The sequence below is a fragment of the Apaloderma vittatum genome, unplaced genomic scaffold, assembly GCF_000703405.1.
Source record: "Apaloderma vittatum isolate BGI_N311 unplaced genomic scaffold, ASM70340v1 scaffold26808, whole genome shotgun sequence".
Taxonomy (NCBI): domain Eukaryota; kingdom Metazoa; phylum Chordata; class Aves; order Trogoniformes; family Trogonidae; genus Apaloderma; species Apaloderma vittatum.
In genome coordinates, this window is record NW_009733013.1 from 22,773 (window position 1) to 43,128 (window position 20,356).

The 20,356-nt window shown below is 52.5% G+C and overlaps 1 protein-coding gene across 1 annotated transcript in view; it reads right to left on the reverse strand.

Annotated features, from left to right (window-relative positions):
• ACSF3 (acyl-CoA synthetase family member 3) overlaps positions 1 to 20,356 on the reverse strand; it is a gene marked incomplete at its 3' end in the record, with an annotated part of 32,108 nt that overhangs the window by 2,980 nt on the left and 8,772 nt on the right. Inside the window, exons 3-5 of the mRNA XM_009875720.1 lie at positions 17,618 to 17,772; positions 16,995 to 17,140; positions 11,694 to 11,806 (exon numbers count right to left, since the gene is read on the reverse strand). Of these exons, the coding sequence (XP_009874022.1) occupies positions 11,694 to 11,806; positions 16,995 to 17,140; positions 17,618 to 17,772 (414 nt within the window). The remainder of the gene's footprint in view (positions 1 to 11,693; positions 11,807 to 16,994; positions 17,141 to 17,617; positions 17,773 to 20,356) is intronic.

Here is a 20,356-nt window from a genome sequence, read left to right on the forward strand (position 1 = left end):
TCAGCGGCACCCGTCGTCTATACATCGGATCGACGTTGCAAGCAGCTGCTGCAAGCATCAGATTGCTAATTGCGCAGATATCCTCCTCTCCCAGGGCCATATTTTAATGCACGTTTCAACTGCTTTAATGCACTCGAGCAACTTTAACACCCCGGCATGGCGTGCCCCTGAAGGTTGCCGTTCGGTAGCTTTCTGCCGTAAAACCCATTCAGCGACTTGAGACATCGGATCGACGTTGCAAGCAGCTGCTGCAAGCATCAGATTGCTAATTGCGCAGATATCCTCCTCTCCCAGGGCCATATTTTAATGCACGTTTCAACTGCTTTAATGCACTCGAGCAACTTTAACACCCCGGCATGGCGTGCCCCTGAAGGTTGCCGTTCGGTAGCTTTCTGCCGTAAAACCCATTCAGCGACTTGAGCTGGGCCAGCCAGATAAGACGACATTCTCCACGCGTGAAAATAAAAAGGTCGTAACAAATCCTTTGAAGGCCTAAATCCGGGCAGTTACAAAATGAACGTTTTCTCTGCTTGCACTTCACCTCTTTATTAGGAAGTGAGGGCGGTTTGTAAATAGCCGGGAATCCCCGCTTGGCAAGCGGCCCCGGGATTTGTTCAAAGTGGCCATTTGTTTTCTTGCGGTCTCCGATAGATGCTGCCCCGCGCTCCTCCGGGAGCCACGGGGAGAGGGAGCTTGTAATGGCCTTTAATGGAATTAAAGGGGCTCTTCTGGAGGCGAGCTCAGCCCAGCATGTCTTTTCGCTGGGAAGGAGGGGAGGCGCGGCAGATTCCTGAGCAGAAACATGTGGGAGATGCAGCGGGAAAACTGGAAGGCGAGGCTTGTAAGAGGAGATAATAACTTGTTCTTGGGCTGACAGGATTAGAAGGCAGATAAGCTTTTAGGCAAAAAAACCCACAAAAAACAAAACACTCAACCACCTTCTCGAAGTTGCAAGCAGCAGCAGGATGCTGGGAGGAGGTTTCAGTGGGATGCACCCCACTTCTACCAGACCCTCCCTCCAAAATACAATAAGCTGAAGCTCTTTCCTGCGTGAGTACCAAAGGCTGCGGACCAGAGCATCTTCTCTCAGGAGGGACCTGAAACTCCATTATTTTCCTTTCACTTTTCCCTACTTACAGTCCTAGCCCTGGGTCCCCACTCCCTGTTTCGACTCAGCCGCAGCCCATTTTCCAAATGCCCCCCAGTCCTTGCTCCATGACGAACCAGTTCCCTGCAGCTCCCATCATCTGAGCAGCTCAGGTCCCTTCACCCCTGTCGGAGCAGAGAGAGCAGCCCAGGGTGTGCAGGGGCCAAGCACCATCGCCAGTGCAACGAAGGGAATTAAAAACTTTTACATTTGTGCGGAGGAAGGCAACAGGCTTCTGCAGCCCTGCCTCCTCTGCCCCAGAGCTGCCTTGCTGCTCAGCTGGGAAGTGCTTGGCACTCTTCCCCACCTTGTAAATAAGTGATTACTGTGATGAAAATAATTAAGCAACCCAGCCTTTTAAGTGACTAATAGAAGACAATAATTTATACGTGTGAGGTTTATGGAAGTGATGGAGCCCTTTTAGCAGTTCTCGCAGTGCAGTAACTTTTTTTCCTTTTTTAAACATACCAGAGCAAAGAAAATAATACAGCAAAGCCTGAAGTACTGTCCCACCTCACTCCCTGCACCCCGAGGTTGAGCTGTGGAGCAGGATAGACTAGATTAGACTAGACTAGACTAGACTAGCCTAGAATGCGTTGGATTGGAAGCATCCTTTAAAGGTCATCTAGTCCAACCCTCCTGCAGTGAGCAGGGACATCTGCAATTAGATCAGGTTTGCTCAGAGCCCCATCAAGCCTGACCTTGAATGTCGCCACAGGTGGAGCTTCTACCACCTCTCTGGGCAACCTGTTTCACCAGCCTCATAGTGAAGAACTTAACCTAGGAGTGTGCCATGACACACTCCCGCAGAAGCTGACCTGCCACCAGCGCTTCCAGACACACTCCCTGTCCCTTATGAGAGTTCGCTCACCCCTTCCAAATTTCGGTGGCCCGCAGAGCGCTGTCCCAACATGGTGCCCAACAGCTCAGCCCATTGTGGAGGAAGGATGGGAGCTCCAGGATTTCATAGACTCACAGAATCATTCAGGTTGGAGAAGACCCCTGGGATCATCGGGTCCAAGCACTAACCCAGCTCTGCCAAGCTCACCCCTAAACCATCTCCCCCAACCCCACATCTCAACAACCTTTAAACACCTCCAGGGGTGGGGACTCCACCTCCTCCCTGGGCAGCCTCTGCCAAGCTCTGGCTGCTCTTGCTGGGAAAAGATTTCCCTGTTGTCCAGTGTGACCCTGCCCTGGGGCAGTTTGCAGCCGTTCCCTCTGGTTCTGTCGCTCATTCCCCGTGAGAAGAGCCCAGCCCCAACCTCTCCACCCCGTCCTGTCAGGCAGCTGCAGAGAGTGAGGAGGGCTCCCCTCAGCCTCCTCTGCTTCACACCCAACAGCCCCAGCTCCTGCAGTCGCTTTTCACAGGATTTATTCTCCAGGTCCTTCCCCAGCTCTGTTGCCCTGCTCTGCACTCGCTCCAGCCCCTCGAGATCTCTCAGATTTGCCCAGGCTCTTCTTTTCCAGGCTGGGGGGGATCACACTGCGCCCAGGACTGGCCTGGTGGGAGACGAGGGAGGAGAGGACGTGCTCACCTGCCTCCTAAAAGGAAGCCAGAGGCCAATAATCCTCTTGACAGTGCCTTTTAGTCACTGTCTCCCTGGGCCAAATTTGAATGGATGTCCTAGGAGTGTGAGGCCTGCGAGAGCATTACCAAATTCCCAGGCAACCTGAACTCTCGTGCACATCCGTAATTAAAAACTCGCTGCCAAGTTGCGTGGTTTTGCAAAAGCGTTATCGCTCCTCTGAGCCCTGTGTCCTGCAGCATCCTGCAGAAGGCTAGCAGGAGGCAATTTAGACACAGAGCAATTTTCCTCCTGCTAGAATAAGGCAGATTTCTACTCCTCGGAGACACAGTACAGAGAGAGAAAGAAAGAAAAAAAAAAGAACAAAAAAGAAAAAACCCCCAAGCCCAGACTGTAATCCACAAGGCCACATTTCACATCTGTTTTTGCAATGTTAACTTTTAGAAAAGGGCTGGGAATAACACAATCAATTTTCTTTTCATTTCGGAGGGTTATAAATTTAAAAGCAAGGCTGGTGCACAGTGGAGCTGGAACGCTGAAACTTATTTTCAAGAAAATCCAACCCTCTACTTACAACAAATGTTGCTCCACTGGAAACAAAAGCGACCATATATATTTTAGGCAGTCCTGATTTCTGAAAGTTGCCAGACTGATTAACTCCAGATGATCCCACAAGAACCACAGAAAACAACCCGAGTTTGGGAAAGGTCAGCCTTCCCCGCGGTTGTTCCACAGACCCAAAACTTCTTGATCTATATTAACACCATAAATTAGACGTGTAACACTATTCCAGAAACGCCAACAGCTCGCCACACTGCCTTTCTCATCCCTCTTTTCGCCGGCTTCAGGAGATAATAAACGAGGCGAGATGTCAGCACATCTCCCCGCTCCCTCGGCTCGCTTCATTAGAGAAAAGCTCCTGACGTGCCCTCGCAACGCCCACGCCGATTTTGTGCTCAGGGGCAGGCAGAGGACCAGGCAAGGATTCAATTAGCGGCCCACCTTCGGCCCATTTTTCATCAGCCTCGCTTAAAAGTCGAGGTCAAGGAGGCTGCGATGTGCCGTGACTAGAGGTGATCGCGCCGCCCGAAAACCTTTGAACGCTTCCTCGCGCTGAGCCGACCCACGGCGGCCCGTGCCTCCTCCTTTAGGCTGGAAGCGCTCTGGGGCAGAGATCGTCCCTTTTTCTTCTGGCCTCCGTGCTTTCTCCATCTCCCCACCACGACTAGAGCTCTTCGGGAAACATCTCCAATCACAGAATAGAATCACAGAATCGTTCAGGTTGGAAAAGCCCCCTGGGATCATCGGGTCCAAGCACTAACCCAGCTCTGCCAAGCTCACCCCTAAACCATCTCCCCCAACCCCACATCTCAACGACCTTTAAACACCTCCAGGGGTGGGGACTCCACCTCCTCCCTGGGCAGCCTCTGCCAAGCTCTGGCTGCTCTTTACTCCGAGACATGTTGCAACAGCCTCCACGGCCCGGCGGAGATCCAACAGCTCAGAAGGACTTGGTTGCAAAAATCAAGCAGAAGCAACCACCAGCAACTCGCTTTCACCCCAGGCCACACAACCCCCAAGATGATCACCTCGCTCTCCCAGGCTCTCCTGGCACAGGCAAGAACACAAAAAAGGGTTGAAGAGCAAAACCAGCCATGACAGGACCAGAGAGGAACCCACCCGCTCCTTGCCCCTCATGCTGGGAGAACCAAGACCGCCAGCCTGGTGGAGGACACCCATATCCCAAGTCTTGCCCCTACTTCGAGGAGGAATGAAAGAATTAAACAGTAATACATAATAAACAGAAATTTTGAGGTTAGCTCAAAGGAAACACTCGTGGAAAGAGGGTTCGTCTTGACAGACGCATTCAAGGAAATAGTCTTCTGGGATCAAGGCTGCTCCTGTGATAAGGGAAGTTTTCAGCTGAGAACCAAAGGGACCATGATGCTAATATAATCTCTGCCTCCACTTTTACTATCAGGAAGAAATAAAATACAGCTACGGCCACCAATGAAAAATAAAAAATCATAAGGCAGACAGAAATAAGGAAGGAGATGTAAATACATATGAGAAAGCAATTACTGACTGAGCTGTCTAAGGAACTGGATGTGATCAATGAGAAGCAGCTAAAATGTTTACACAGTACTGAAAGCAGCTTGGGCAACAAAGTGGAGAAACTCGAACTACTTGGGCAGGACAAACAACAGGATGCCAAGGAGATGAGAGGAACATGGTGAAACAGAAATTGTTACTGGAATACACACAACTGCAGCGTCCAATGCTGCGAGGGCTTTGGAAGGAATTTTTGGAAGAAGCAGAACAAATGGAAAAAATGCAGCATGAGTTTTCCAAAGGTGGATTGTGCCAGAAAACCTGAGGACTGATGTTCCAGATAGACGAAAAGCAGCAGATCTGATCAACAACATATTCCCCACCCGCGCTGCCTGCCGGGAGGTGGCTACTGATGAGATCACGGGGCTGAGGACAGGATCTGAGGTGGGCAAAGACCCAGGGGGAGGAGACGAAGCCCAAAGCACCTGGTGAGTCCCTGTGGTAGCCAGTGAGTCTCATCGGCCAGCCAGCCTCATGGGATGGCCTTCAGCTCTCCAGAGCTCAACCTGAACTTCACCCCAAATCCCAACTAACCGCTTGACCCTGAATCAGTGACTTGCTGCCTTGATGAAGGCATCTTATGAGGCTTCAGCACCACACAGCACGTCCCGCACCTAGAACGAGGAGCTGCTGATGGGAGATGGAACTGGGATGCTTGGAGGGAAGGTTCACCATCGAGAGACCTGCAGAAGGTACTAGGACACAATGATGGGATGCAGCAGGGACAAGAAAAAAGAGGAAAAATTGTACCATTGGGAGGAGAGATGTTCTGGAAGTGTAGGACTAAGAACAAACCATGCACCCAAGTCCATGGCACCCATTCCCACCATGGGGGTGCCCAGACTTTGGAGGAAGCCTCCAAGGAAACCTTGGCAGCTTGGTGGTGACCCAGCACCTCCTCACCGCTTCTCTGGAGATCTGGGATGGATGTAAGCGAGGTGGAGCCTTTCCTGGTCACCTCCACGTGGTGAGGAGGTCAACGGCCAAAACCTCTGGTCATGACAAAGGGTGACGGTGCCAGCTGTCCCCAGTGGAGATGGTGGCAACCAGCAGCAAGCTGCTAGCAGATGGCAGGGACACGATGGGGCACGGGAAGGAAGGGCCGGGAGGTGCTGGGGGCTTTCGGAAAAAACCAGTTCCCATCCAGGACGACAGGTTGCATATGGATAAACGACGAGATAATTACGACCTTCCAGGGAGGGGAGAGAAAAGCCCGTGGCTGCAACGTCCTCCTGCTGCCAGCTCCTGCAACCCATACGTCCCGCACGGCTCCCTTCACAGCCTCATCACAAGAAAATTGCTCGCCATAAAAGCCCTGGCTAGAGCACTGCGTTAGATACAGCTGTGAAACCACTTATCTCTTGATAAACCCCTACTGTCAGGGACCAGGGGTTCGGCTTTCATGCGAGCGAGCAATTTGAGGAGGAAGGTGGGGAGAAAGGAAAAAGAAAAAAAAATGCGACAAAAATGACAACCCAAAAAACCTACCAACCAACAAACAAACAAATAAAGAAAGAGAGAGACAATACCCAACAGCTTGCAGGGTTTCCAGGCCTCTGCCAGCTGGGAAGCTGAGCGTATGAAATATGCATCACACTGAACAAAGCAAACTGAAACGCTGAGCGCGGGAGAGCTGTAACCCTTTGCTGTGCGCTGGAGCCAGGCATGGAGAGAGTGAGGTCCTCCCCAAAAAAACCTGAGGGGAACAAGAGAGCCAGGAAAAAAGCACTCAGGGCTGTGGGTGAGGATCACTGAGCCTGCCTATGTGGTCAGGTGGACTCAGCCTAAGGTAGGTTACAAGTTTAGGAATGGTTTGGACATGAGTGGCTACACAAGCAATAGCCAAGATGGCTCAAAGCAGGACATCCACTTCTACACCGCTGCTTTCCTGGGATCGCAGAATCATACAACTGTGTAGGTTGGAAAAGCCCCCTGGGATCATCGAGTCTAACCACTAACCCAGCTCTGCCAAGCTCACCCCTAAACCATCTCCCCCAGCCCCACATCTCAACAACCTTTAAACACCTCCAGGGGTGGGGACTCCATCTCCTCCCTGGGCAGCCTCTGCCAAGCTTTGACTGCTCTTGCTGGGAAAATTTTTTCCTAATTTCCAGTCTAATCTTCTCCTGTTGCCGTTTGAAGCCATTCCCTCTTTTTCTATCACTAATTACCCATGAGAAGAGACCAGCACCAACCTGGGTGGTGTGGGGGGGCCCGGGCCCCGCCCTCCCCCCCCCCAGCCTGTCCCACACTGGGTTGCAGAGCGAGGAAAAGACCGCACAGCAACCGCGTCAGGCCGGAGCGTGTCATTTCGGAGCTGACCGGGATGGTGCAGCTTCATCCTTCTGCCTGTCACCCAAAGGGAAACACAAAGCCAAGATGAGCAGGGAGTGGGACAAGGGAGAAAGCAGCGCAAGGCCCAGCCCGCAGCCTGATCGCACTGATCAGGAAACCAGCTCGTGGCCCTGAGGTGCGGCAACGAGTAGCAAGGAAGCAGCACAAGGGCCAGCTCGAAGACCTGAGCAAACTGGATGCGACAGAGTACAAGGCTTGTGAGAGCTGCAAGGAGATCTGAGGGCTGGAGAGTGAAAGGAATCCAGCACTCTCATCGAGGGACGGGAGAAAACGAAGGGAAGAACGGAGATCCAGCAAACTTTCAGCTAAGTAGATTATTGATCTTCAGGGCGTGCCAGAAACCAGCTTTGCAAATTACAGCAGTCCCCTGCTGCAAGCTCAGGCACTTAGCGGATGGCAAAGCAGAAACGCTCCCCGGCTCCCCGCTCCCACCACGCACACGCCTTCCTCCGCCACTGCTGCGATGCCACCGAGCTCCTGTTTGCATCTCGCTGCGGCAGGACGCGCAAAACACGTCCACGGGGTGACAACGTGCAAAGAAACGTCGCGCTGCTCCGGCACCTAACGGGAGAGACGGTGCTAGCAGGGAAGAAACAGCTCGGAGAAAGTCTGTTGTCTTCTGCTGTTGAGAGGGAGCAGAAGGCAGAAACCTCAGCCCAACGCGAGCGGGGAAGGCGGTGACCTCGCGAGGCTCCGTACAGCTAAGCAAATAATTTCTTTGGCAAAGGCAGGCGCTCTTTCCGCTCGCCGTCAGGGTTTCTGCACAGCGGAGCTGAGGTGTGAACGCCTCGCAGATTGCCCTGACAACGCGCCGAACCCTCCTGCACCAAGATCACCTGCTCGCCTGAGCCGAGAGGCTGGTGAGAAGAGACAGCTCGGAGCCCAGCTCCTACCAGCGTGCTCCACCAAATCTACCCCATCGGGCCCCTCGGAGCTGCTGGGAACCGCTGCCCCACAGCCTGGCTGCCAGGACCAGCAGTTTTGTTATGATCTGTGCAGCAGCACAGATGTGCCCATGTTTTGGGTGTACAGAGAGAGGTCCCTGCCCTGAAAGTCATGCAACCGAAGCAGAGGTGTTTATTTCCAGCAACCCGTTACACGGCATTGGGTGATTTTTTCACAGCATCAATGCCAAAGCAGAGAAAAATACCTGGCGTGGGGATGGGGCTGAGGATGCTCATATCAAATCCGGGCAGAGTGGGAGCTGTGAGGGCCAGGTGGCTCTGCCACCAGCCCCACCACCACAGCCCTTCAACCAGGGCCCCTCTGCCTTCGCCAGGTTGACGCCACATACGTCCGAGCCCTCAGCAAACACGCGAAAAGCCTCAGAGCGCTCCTGCAAGGGAGGTGAGGAAGCATTTGTTGATCCCTTCTGATAAGAGGCAAAGAAAGGGCCACACCAGGGTTGTCTGTTGGTGACACCAATTGGGTCTTCTCACCCCGGGGACAGCCCCTGCGCCGTGGAGGAGCTGATTTTAAATAAAGCCAAGCCTTCCTCTGACTGGCGGAGCATGATGAGCACTCGGACTGTCAGATCCTCCTCGTTTTAAATAAATTCCACTGACGTACTCTCTTCTGACATAAATTATTAATCAAGCGTGCTGCGCATGGGGTGCCACCAGCGGCATCTCAGGGCGGGAGCAGGCAGCAGGTGAGGCTTTCTGCCTGCGAGTTGTGACTCGGTTAAATTCCACTGTTGCCGGGAGAAGGGATGTGCCACCACGGCTGCCACCTGCCTGCCAGCGTGGCCACGCCATGGAAAAAATCACACTCCACACCCAGGCCATACAAAACCCAACCTCCTGGCATCTCCAGGTGTCTGTCTGTGCCAAGACACGCTGAGAGCAGGGTCCGGTTTTCCCATCTTGCTTCTGGAAGTGCCAGTGACAGGGACAGCCAGCTCCACTCTCCTCCTGGAAATGCTGTGGATGTCCTGGAGGTACCCAGTCACCCACCTAGGGTGACCCAAAGCAAGCGGGACCATTTCTCTCCTTTCAGCCTGAAGAAACTCCCAGTTAAGTTGAGACAAGGTGGGTGAGATGGGAACAGCCTTTCAGAGAGGGAAGAACCCATCAGGCAACCTCCAGAGGCAAATTCTACCACCTCCCTGGCTGATCTCTTGAGAATTCACCAGAACATTAAAAAAAACCAAAACAAACCAACCCAAGGGAGAGGCTGATGGAAAGCCAGCCATCAGCAAGGGGTGTGGGGCCAACAGCAGTGCTGGTGGGAGCTCCTGGGAGCACCAGGAGGCATCAGGATGGATCTCAGCTGCCCGTGCTAGGGGAGGAAGGGTATATGTGAGAAACAGCTGGGATAAAAGGGCAACTCCTCTGCCTCAAATATAAACTCAAGCAGCCTGAAGCCAGAGGAAAGAGAAGAGTTACATGAGTCTCAGCTCTCTGAAGCCCTGGGGAGCAGTGGGCTTCTAGCACCAGACACAGGTCATCTGGGCTTCCCTTTTTCTCAGTACGATCAGAAGAAAGGAGAAGGTGTATTAGGCAGAAAAAACCCCACATTACGTATTTTTTCCTCTCATAATTCAGAAGAACAACGTCCACATTTCATCCTGGAAGTAGCAGCACTTTGGGGATTCTCATGTCTGAGACCTAATTTGTAAAGCGCCTGGGGATCCCTCGGGGTAAAAAAAAAAAAAAAATCATTACAGGATCATTACTAAAATGGACACGTTATATTTCATGTCTTGGTTCCACACAAGTGGAAGAAATAAAAAGCCAGAATCTTACTCCAGGATGAGGGGACAAAACCATGCAGCACAGCACTGATCCAGTGAAGTGACCAAAACAGGACGTGGCTTCCTACATGTCAGGTGTGGACCCTCCAGCTTTGCCCGCTGCCCAGTCACGTCACAGCAGTGACACAAAGAGCAACAAACACGGGGTTTTTTTAATAAAAGCCACAACCCCTGGCCAGAAGGGTCCCTTTCAGCTCTCTCCTGGGCTCATTTTGCTCATCTGGGGTGGGATCCTGCGCTCCGTTATGGCATCAAGACACAGCCTAACCACAACACGGGGCTGCCGGCACAGATAATCTAGAGGGGAAAAAAAAAAAAAAGGCTTTCTGGAGCCTTTCACCAGTACTTACACCAGCAGTGTTCCTGGTACACCCTGCCACAGACTGGGAAGCTCCTTTTGAACCCTAGGCATGCACACAGCTAGGTGAAAAGTTGTCTCCCCAGAGCGAAGCCAAATATTTCAGGTTGAATCTCGTGCCTGCCTGTCTCCCACCCACACAGCGCAGACGACTGCTGGCGTAATTTCTCTTGCACATGCGAGCCCGTACATCACCTGGCTCACGATCTGCCAGAGCCAACGTGATCTGCACCCACAGGGAGGGTGCAAAGGAGACGTGGTGGGAACGCAGACCCTGTGGGGAGAGGCAGAAGGATGCCCTTGACCTTGGACTGAGGCAGAAGGTTGCCCTTGACCTTGGGCTGGGGGCTGCTTCTACAGCACCCCAGCATGGGGGCAGCTAACAGGCCCAACGGCTTCACCATCAAAGGGTATCCAACTCCTGAGATACCAGAACTGCTGGTGCAGACGTCGCTCAGCAGCTGGAGCTCAGCACAGAGCTGGACTTTCATGGAAACCCGACGGGTTTCCCCCTCTGCCGTTTCAAAATGAGCACAAGCCTCAGGGCCACCAGGTGTTCTTCTCTCTCAGATGTTTGAGTACACAGTACGCCCAACTCTCGTGCAGTCCATGAAGCACCATGGCTGCAGCAACCCACAAAAAGAACGCAACACACAGAAAACTCTAAGTAGCGTCACCGAGTTCTTGGAAATGTGTCAGCAGTGTGCCCAGGTGGCCAAGAAGGCCAAGGGCATCCTGGCCTGGATCAGAAACGGTGTGACCAGCAGGAGGAGGGAGGTGATCATGCCCCTGTACTCGGCACTCGTGAGACCGCACCTCGAGTACTGTGTCCAGTTTTGGTCACCACAGTACAAGAAGGACATGGAGGTGCTGGAGCGGGTGCAGAGAAGGGCAACAAGGCTTGTGAGAGGTCTGGAAAACGTGACCTATGAAGAGCGGCTGAGGGAACTGGGTTTGTTTAGTCTGGAGAAGAGGAGACTGAGAGGAGACCTTATTGCCCTCTACAACTACCTAAAAGGAGGCTGGAGTGAGGCTGGTGCTGGTCTCTTCTCTCTAATTACTAATGACAGGACAAGGGGAAATGGCCTCAAGTTGTGTCAGGGTAAGTTTAGATTGGATATTCAGAGGAAGTTCTTTCCTGAACGAGTGGTGAGGCACTGGAACAGGCTGCCCAGGGAGGTGGTGGAGTCACCAACCCTGGAGGTGTTTAAAAAAAAAAGGTAGATCTGGCACTTGAGGCTGTGGTGTAGTGGTTGGGTGTGCTGGGATGAAGGTTGGACTGGATGATCTTCAGAGGTCCCTTCCAACCCCTAACGTTCTGTGATTCTGTGAAATAACAGCAGGGCAAGCCTCGGTCCTTGGGGCTTTAAAGTGCTGGGGAGGTGAGAACTTCTCAGGAGACAAAGCAAAGCAGTGGAGAACACGGCTGAGCACTACCTGCGTGTTGTTCTCATCTCCCTGAGCATGGACAGTGTAGGAACGACGACCATTCTTCACGGACTCAGTGGCGATGCGCACTTCCACTCCCGGAAGCGGGGTGCCCACCGAACCTGCGAAGGAAAACAAGGCTGAAACAGTGGACAGCCTCCGGGAGGCCACAAAAATCGAGGACGCAAAAGAGCAGCTGCTCGCCTATCAACGGCATCCGCAGACTGTGCTGGCATTAAAGAACTTCCTAGCAGGGGGTTACCCCTCAGGAAGGCTTCGATCACATCGTATGTCGGCATGCAAATGTCGCCGCGGTGCAACACACCGTTGTTCGCTGAGCTGGCAGCACTGGAAATGCCCAGGGAAACAAATGTGTCTCCAGCCCCAAAGTGTCTCTTTCGGCCAGGCTTTGAAGGCATAAGCACAGCTTCACAGCTCAGTAATGAAGCTGTCTTTTCAGGGAGAGAAAAAAAAAAAGCACAATGAAACCGACACAAAGATGTGAAAAGAAAGAGCACGATGATGACTACAGTGGCTCACTGCTTCTCTATAGCCCGGACCTGACAGAGAAGGCAAAGGCTTAAGAGAGTGAGAATTGCAAGGGATTATCTCAGTTTTACGAGACATCAATATGCTGTATATAAAAACATCACAGGAAAAAAGCAGAGATCAAAACCACGCCGTCCTTCCACGGGTTTCAATTTTCAAAGCCAGGGAATCTGACACAGTGTCACCAACAACTGTTGTTAAGCTCCAAGATGGTTTTGAGACCCCGAGCTCCCCGACCTGCAGCCCGCACCATTCCCACCCCCCGGTTTAGTGGCTGCTCTTCTTGGGGAGCATCTGAACGGAGGGAAGAAAGGGCAGCTTTGCTCCTGCGACCACCATGTGATGAGGGGCTCCAGGCTCAGCAGCAAGCGGGCGTCATGGGCATCTGCTGGCTCAGCAGGTTTTGCTCCGCATCTCAACGGAATGAGATGGCTCTCATCTCAAGATGATGCCCGTGACTTTCATCCCCTGCGAGTGGGAAAGAGGGATGGCAGCACAGAGCAACCTAGACAGGTCTGAGCTTAAATCAGTAAGCGTACTCTTATTTTTAAGAGGTGATCAATTTTTTCCCCTGGAGAGCCTCCAGCTGGTGATGCTTTCTAGCTCTGCGAGGATCAGCTCGACACAGGTCAAATCCTTAGAGCAGCACCTGGAGCTCAGCACTGTCTTCCCCTTGTCGTCTGTATTTCAGGCATTTAGGTTCAAGTGGCATTTTCCCTACCCTGGTTTCCTTCTCCTGTCCAAGCCCTGGAGATCCGGTATCTCTGACATCATGATTTTATTTGCTACACTGGTCAGTTGCCATGGAAATAGATATGTCATTGTAGCCCAGATTTATGGCATCCCTGCAGGATCAGCTAAGAGCAGATGGGCTACGAGGGAGTGAGATTTTTATTGCAGCGAAACTACCCGAACAATTAGCAAATCTGGCAAGAAATGAACAGAAAGCGACGTGGCAGCGCTGCGATATGTGTCTGTTCAGCTCGAAATTGCCTTGGGCATTCGGGTCGGCCAACATGCAGGCAGGTCCCCTCCCTTACAGCAAGCATTGCTTGGGCTGCTCTCATCTCGTGGGCAGAGCCTGCCAGGAGCCAGAGACGGGGCAAGGAGAGAGAAGCATGTGCCAAGAGAAGTCACCAGCAGAAGTGCCCGGAGGTGCCGTGTAGAGGTGTTTAAACAGTCTGGTACCTGCCACAGTAGACTCCAGGAGGACTCAAAGCAAGTAACAAGTCATGGAAAACACTCTAAACATTTGCATTCCAAGCTTGTTGAAGCCACCTTCTAAGACTTCTACAGGATATTTTCTCCAGCGTGAAAAATGCCTTGTGGGAAAAGCCTCCAACTTGCCTGCGAGGTGAGGGTCAGCAGGTGGAAGCTGCAGTCAGTCTTGCAGCGCTGGCAGAGGGAGCGAGGAACGGCCGTGGGCTCTCACAGATTTGCCGTCGCTGGAAGCCTTCAAATCCAGACCAGATGGATGCCTTCCTGGAAGATGCTCCTTCCCTGGCTGCAAGCTACTGACCTCAGCACAGAGATATAACAGATCGATACGTGGGCTAAATGGCTACTGGCCACTCCTAGTCTCAGCCTTTGAGACCAAAATACCAAAGATCAGCACAGCTCTGCCAAACACATCTGAAGACACGGAGAAGGCGATGTGTCTCCCCTACAGTGTTTCAGATCACAGCTACAAATTCAGCTCCACCCATTTATGTCCTACTCGACCAAAGTAAAACCAACATGTGAAGTACGCCCCTCGTGGGGAGTCATTTCCTTACATTCGGTGTGGAAAAGGCTTCCTGGTATTTAGGAAAAATGACAGACTTGGGAATTAACATCTCTAAAGGCTGAAAATGCTCACAACATTGATCAGAGCTGCACGAACCTAACGGTATTAACAAAATTCATGCAAAAACAACGACTACATCTTCTCAGGCCCATCATTCACATCCAGAGACATGTCGTGCCGACTCCGACAGGTCAGCAGAAAGCTGAGCCCGTTCCCAAAGGAATGGCACTGGAGGTCCTGGGTTCACTGAGAACACAGTCAGGGGTGATCAGAGGTGGGTGACCCTCAGCACTCGCTTCTTTTTGTCCCCAGCCATAATCCCAAGAGGAAACTAGGGAGAAATCCTTGCACTTGCCTCTCTCGCTCCCTCCCAGCTCTCTCCCAATTTGAAGGCTCCCGGATGTTAAGAAATGCTGGCGAAGCGCCCACGGTGTCAGCTCGGGCGGCATCAGCCGGGCTGCAGTCAGGAAGGAGTGACACCATTATTCTTTCACCGCTCCTCCTCTGTTTAAAAAAGTTGTCAGCTCTTCGCAGATAAATTTAATTGGCCCTGCGGTCTGTGTCCTTCGGTATCTGGGGACCTCGCTGCTGTTATGTGCGGTGGTGTCCTGGGAGAATTGAAACAGGCCAACGATAAGGCACTCAACGATCTCACTGTCAACAATACACGGAGTCCCCGCTGTAGGAGCTATTAGTCGCCTCTGATCTAAACCTCCAATTAAAGTGGTGATTAGGCCCAGTGAGGCATTCTCCATCCATGAATTATTCATCTCCCTCCACAGTAACAGCACCGGGGGGATTAGAATGAGAGCTGGTGAAAACAGAGGCATTTTTAAGCAGGGTTTTAACCATATACAAGCAAACATTTATCTTTCAAATCTTTCATCTTCTCTTCTTCTGGAAATTAAAGCTTCCCCTCGCCAGCTTGGCCCTTCACACCCGAGCTGTGGGTGGAGAGCGGTGCCACACTGCCGGAGACAGCACCGAGGACTCAACCCTTCTGCAGGCGCACCGACCAGGTGGAAGCCCCAGGACCTCTCCTCAGCAGCTCACAAAGCAGTGGAGAAGGATGCGCGACGCTTCCACTCCAGGAGAAAGCCCCTGGCAAGTATGAGGATCCCTGGACTTGCCCGTGCTGGTAACTCTTTTTTTTTTTACCCCAAGTAAAGCTAGTAACGGTTTTGGCCAGCATGCAGGTCTGCAGTCACCGCTAGCATTTGTGCCTGTACCACCAGGACCACGAGAGGTCTTTTCTCGGGATGCTTCAGGCCGTGTTCCCATCCCATCGCTGCATTTGACTCTCAGTCGACTCCCTCGTGCTGGATGCTCCGTGGTAACCGTTGACCTCGCAGCCCAGCCTCTCACAGGGTACTACATCAAAACCTCTTTCACAGCTACAGTAAATTATGCCGCAGCTTCACCCATCTGCTTCCCAACTGACACTTCCTGAAATAAATTAATCAAGTCTATTCAATTATAGCCTCCTCTCTCTAAGGTCTCTCTCTGATCTGCACATTTGAGATGCTTCTCTCCCCTCTCGGGGCTGCAGCAAACCCCTGGATGGTGATTGGAGTGAAGGTCAGTCAGTCTTTATCCCCAGCCCCTCTGCTTGCAGCTGCAGATGTTTTCAGCTTCCCTGCAGACCCCGGTACCCTTGGGGACCCTGCCCCAGCTCTGGCCAGGAGCACAGCCACCCAGCTCGGGAGTAGGAGCTGCTCTTCTGGGTGCCAACATCTGTCTTGCCCATGTTGCTTTCAGTCTCATTTCCTTTCTCTTTTTGCTCCTGGGAAATTTCTAGAGCCTCAACTCATTCCAAGATGAATGAAAAGCAAATATAACCAGACACAGGGACGTTCAAACGATCTCTGCACCGTCACCCTGCGGCGTGGGGCTCACAGACACCTTCAGCTCATGCAGGTGGGAATCTCATTTCCCCACCCGCTCCCTTCTCCCGCCTGCAGGGATGGGGCTGCTGGAGGAGGGGAATCCTGGCTGAGCCGCAGGAATCACAGTTTTTCTGCAAAAGTAAATTAGAGTTTGCATTTCGTGCTGCCCCTGAGCTGTGCTCAGGCCAAGGAGCCAGTGCGAGGGGCCTGTCAATTCTCCTCTCCCCGTGCCATCCCTGCAGGGACACGGATTCTGCATCGCCTGGGACCACGGTGCCGTGGGAAGTCACGACGCCAGGGACAGCCCCCCTGGGTAACACTGGTCCCCGAAGGCACCAGAGACCGAGACGATGCATACGGTGGTCGCACAGACAGCACGCGGGGAGGAGAAGGTGGCAGTGGTGGGCTGGGTTGCTCGGCAGACAGATGGCCACGTTCTTAACCAAAGGGAGGGCGGGGGCATTTGATATTTTTGATGTTTCAGATCAATTTATTTCTAGGTTACATAAAGTACGGATATCGAGAGGAGTCACAAAGTGTAGCTAAGAGAAGTGGGGGAAGACAAGGAGAGAACAGAACTGGAGCGAACAACGAGGTGTGACAATTTCCAATTCCCAGAGAGTCAAGAAACTTGCACTAAAATAAGAATGAGCAGACATCCTATTTTAAGCGCTCAGTACCGATCGGTTGGACATGATCTGCTGCGTGGGGAATCCTGGGTCAGCTCCACACACAAACACAATTTCACAGAGCAGAGGCTGAAGGTGCAGTCCCATCACAGTGCTTGAACTAAGACTTTGGACCTCATAAAGCACGAATATGGACTCTGCCTCCAGGACAGAACCAGTCCGGGCTGCTCAGGTCAGCGTGCAGCGCCGTGAGCTTTGCCAATCCACTGGAGCCAGTTATCCCAAGGAAATTCACACACCCACGCCCTTCCTGGCTTCCAATTCCCCTACCAGCATCAATATTCCTACCGTAGCCCGCTCCTCAATCGTGACAAATGGTGATTAAACGTCTACTCTCAGCGATGAGAAAACCCAAGAACAGTTCATGGCCAAACACCTCGCACCCTCTAGAGACTCCTACCTGGGACACGGACTCCATGCAAAGGGTTAGAAAGCGCCATCCCAATCTCAGTCATCCCATACCTCTCCAACAACGTGTGCCCAGTGATGCTCTTCCACTTCTCCAGGATAGGCACAGGCAGGGCTGCTGAGCCTGACACCATTAACCTGCACAAGGAAATCCCAGATAAAAAAGGATCCATCTCTTCAGGGAAGTTGCAGCCTAACACGGGCTTACATGAAGCCTGCTCCTACATAAAACTTTAAGCTAGAAGTCCCAAAAGCCTTTTAACTGCTACCAAGGATGTTCCTCACATATAGAAGATTCTCTGCTAGGAGTTTTAAGCTGTGATGGGACAACTTCCTAAAAGAGATCCTGCAGTACAAGCTTGGCTGGCAGGACGAAGTCCTCAGTCTTGTGTCATGCCCGGTGACACATATAATGAGCATGCAGACCCCTTCTGGCTTTCCCATGCAAGAACGCCTTATAATTAAATAATGTCGCCCTGGTTCTCGTTAAAGAGTCACTAAAGCACGCCAACTGGCTGTGCAAAGAGGTGATGCTGAAAAGAAACCTCGGCAGATCCACTGTAGAGGGGGGACAGCCACTGACAGCCCCCAGCCAGAGGAACATTGCTCACTTACCTGATGTTCTGCTGGCAAAAGGCACGCACAAAAGCCTGGACTTGAGGCTGAGAGAAATGCTTGTCGTAATACTCGATCATCTTGGCATAGATCGTGGGCACTGCCATGAAGACACTGATGCGGGGAGCTTGGGAGCTTAGGAACTTCTTCCAAACCTGGAAAGGAAGGGGACGCACAAGTATAAAAATACACCTCGGTGTAAAGCGCAGAGGGAAGCGATTGTCAGTGCAGTCAGCACTAAATCCTCAGCATCTCCAGCAGGTTCACAAGTGAGGGGTCTGCAAACGCTTCGCGAGGCAGCGAGCCCCACCACTGCTCCTTTGTGTGGTGCAAGGGGAAACTGAGGTGCAAGGGTGCAACAGGCTGGTCCAAAGCAAAACCACCCTGGACTGGTGACAAACGGTCAAACTGCTGCTGCTAGCGAAGTCTTTTGTAAAGGACAAACAACTGGAAGCCTGTTGTGGGCACCTCAGAACAACAGCTCCCAACCTCATCACATCCTTATTGCCCAAAGCACGATATTCTGCTCTCATCCCCCCGGTGGATCACCCGCCTGCTTTCACTCTCAGTGAGCCCAAGGTCATGGAAACGACACTTTTTAACACCCTCCCATCACAGCCAAGACTTTGCTCACGAAGACGTAAGCTTCACCTCGCCACTCTTCCCCCCAGGTAAGCTCTTCCCAAGACAAGAACGATCCAAAGCCATCAATAAATAAAAGGCTCTAGCGATGGCCGCCCCTTCCCTTTCACTCCGGTCCCTGCCCTGTTGCTGACAAATGTATTTCCTAACAGCTCCTGACAACGCGCACTGCCTCTCCCCTCCCTGCCCGCGCACGCTCAGCTGCACACAGGTGCGTGCGGCTCCGAAAAAAAGGAGGAATTGATTGAAGGTGAACAAGTGATTCTCCTTCATGCTGTCACTCTGCCCCCTTCCCCTCCATCCCGCTCGCTCAGGCTCCATTTCATTACTTTCTACTTCGCTGCGCTGGTGCCACCTCCCCCCCCAGCATCTCTCACTCCACTGCTTCAGAACAATCAGCTCCTAAAAAAAAAAAAAAACCCTCAACCAAAAAAAACTCACTGCCACCACGTTGTTATTCTTAATACAGCTGGACACATCCACAAAGGCACCATCCTACCCAACAGAAGGGATTTCATGCTTCCTCCCAGCCCAGGGATGACTTTCCATAGGGTGAGACAAGGGCAGAAGGTGGAAACCCCCTCCCTGCCCCGAGACCTTGGGAGCTGGGACACAAGTGCTGCAAGATCCCCTGGGCTTCAGGGGACACAGAGGAGGGATGTGACTTGCCCAGACCGATGGGTGACGTGCCCAGAGAGGGAACGTCGTGCTCCCTTGCAGAAACCCCACCTGCCAGCACGATTCCCTAAACCAAGGCGGAACAGGCAAAATTGCATTTAGAAGGATCTAACCTCTGCCATGCTCTTCCCAGCCTTTTTCCCCAAAGGTCTTTTTGTCTTCAGCAGCCCAATATCTGCCTCATTAGAGGCAGCAGGATGGACAACGACCTTTCCAAAAGCCAGGGGCTGAACTCACGGACCTCCTCAGCCTGGTGCTCCGGAAAGCCACTGCCTGATGGCAAGCTGGGATCAGGACCGTGCTGAAAAAACTGAAGGGGCACAGATGCTTGTGGCTGTTCCATTCTTGCTGTGTGATTTTTTTATTTTTTTTTTTTGCTTCCACAAGTCCAGAGCAGCTGTGGGAAGTGCAGGCAAACTTCCAGTTTGGCCACACAGCACATGGAGCTGGATTTGGGGGAAAAAAAACCAAATACAAACACAAAACTATCACTCCAAAACAGATCTCTCTTGTGCCCCAGTCCCCTTGTCCTCACATGCCTGCTCAATTCCTGCCCTAGATAAAATCCTCCCTACTGTTGCTCCAGCCATGGAGCAGCTTTTTCTGTGTCAGTCCGACTCGCCCCAGCAACAGCGTCTTCTCCCGAAGATAAGCAGCTGCCTTTGGATTTGTGCCACCAGCTGCTGGGACGATCTGCCGAGGGCCAAACATCTCCACCTGCTCCGCTGCTCCCGCTCAGCCAAGTCTGGATCCTCCCCCTGCGTTTTAACGGTCCTAAGCACCAAGCCGCGGTACAAAGCTGGCAGCCCCGAGCCCTCCGCGTACCCCGAGCCGTCTGGAGGGCTTGTCACTGCCCAGCCAGCTGGAACAGCTATTTCTGGTTTATAACTGTAACTTCACGGTTTGAGAGAAGGATCTGGGAAAGTCTCATTACCTGGGAATAATCAATCAATGCTGGGGCTTGGACGGGCTCGTAGCAAGAGGCGAGCTCTGCCCTGCATCCTCCAACACCGTCAGGCTTCGAGCGGCACAATCAATCTCCCCCCTCTGTTATCCCACGTGTCACCGTCACCACAGCAATCGCTTGCGTGCCGGGTACTGGCAGCCCATCATTTCATTTTATTTCGCTCGCCCGATACCTCAGGACTCCGAGGGCTTTGGAAAAGCCCTGGATTCTGGGAGGTAAATATGGCACCGCACGCCGGGGCTGCCCAACTTTGCACAGGGGAAGAAGCAGCGTCCCGATGGAACACATTCAGGAGACGGACCAAAACTCTTTTAAAGATAAATGAAGGCTAGAAACAAAAAGTTTTTAACTACAAGACAGCTTCCTATGAGCAGTAATGGCAGTGAAAGCCCAGCGTAGGGCTGCCTGAGCCAGCAAAGAAGTGGGAGACCTCCTGTTCCCAAGAGCCTGCC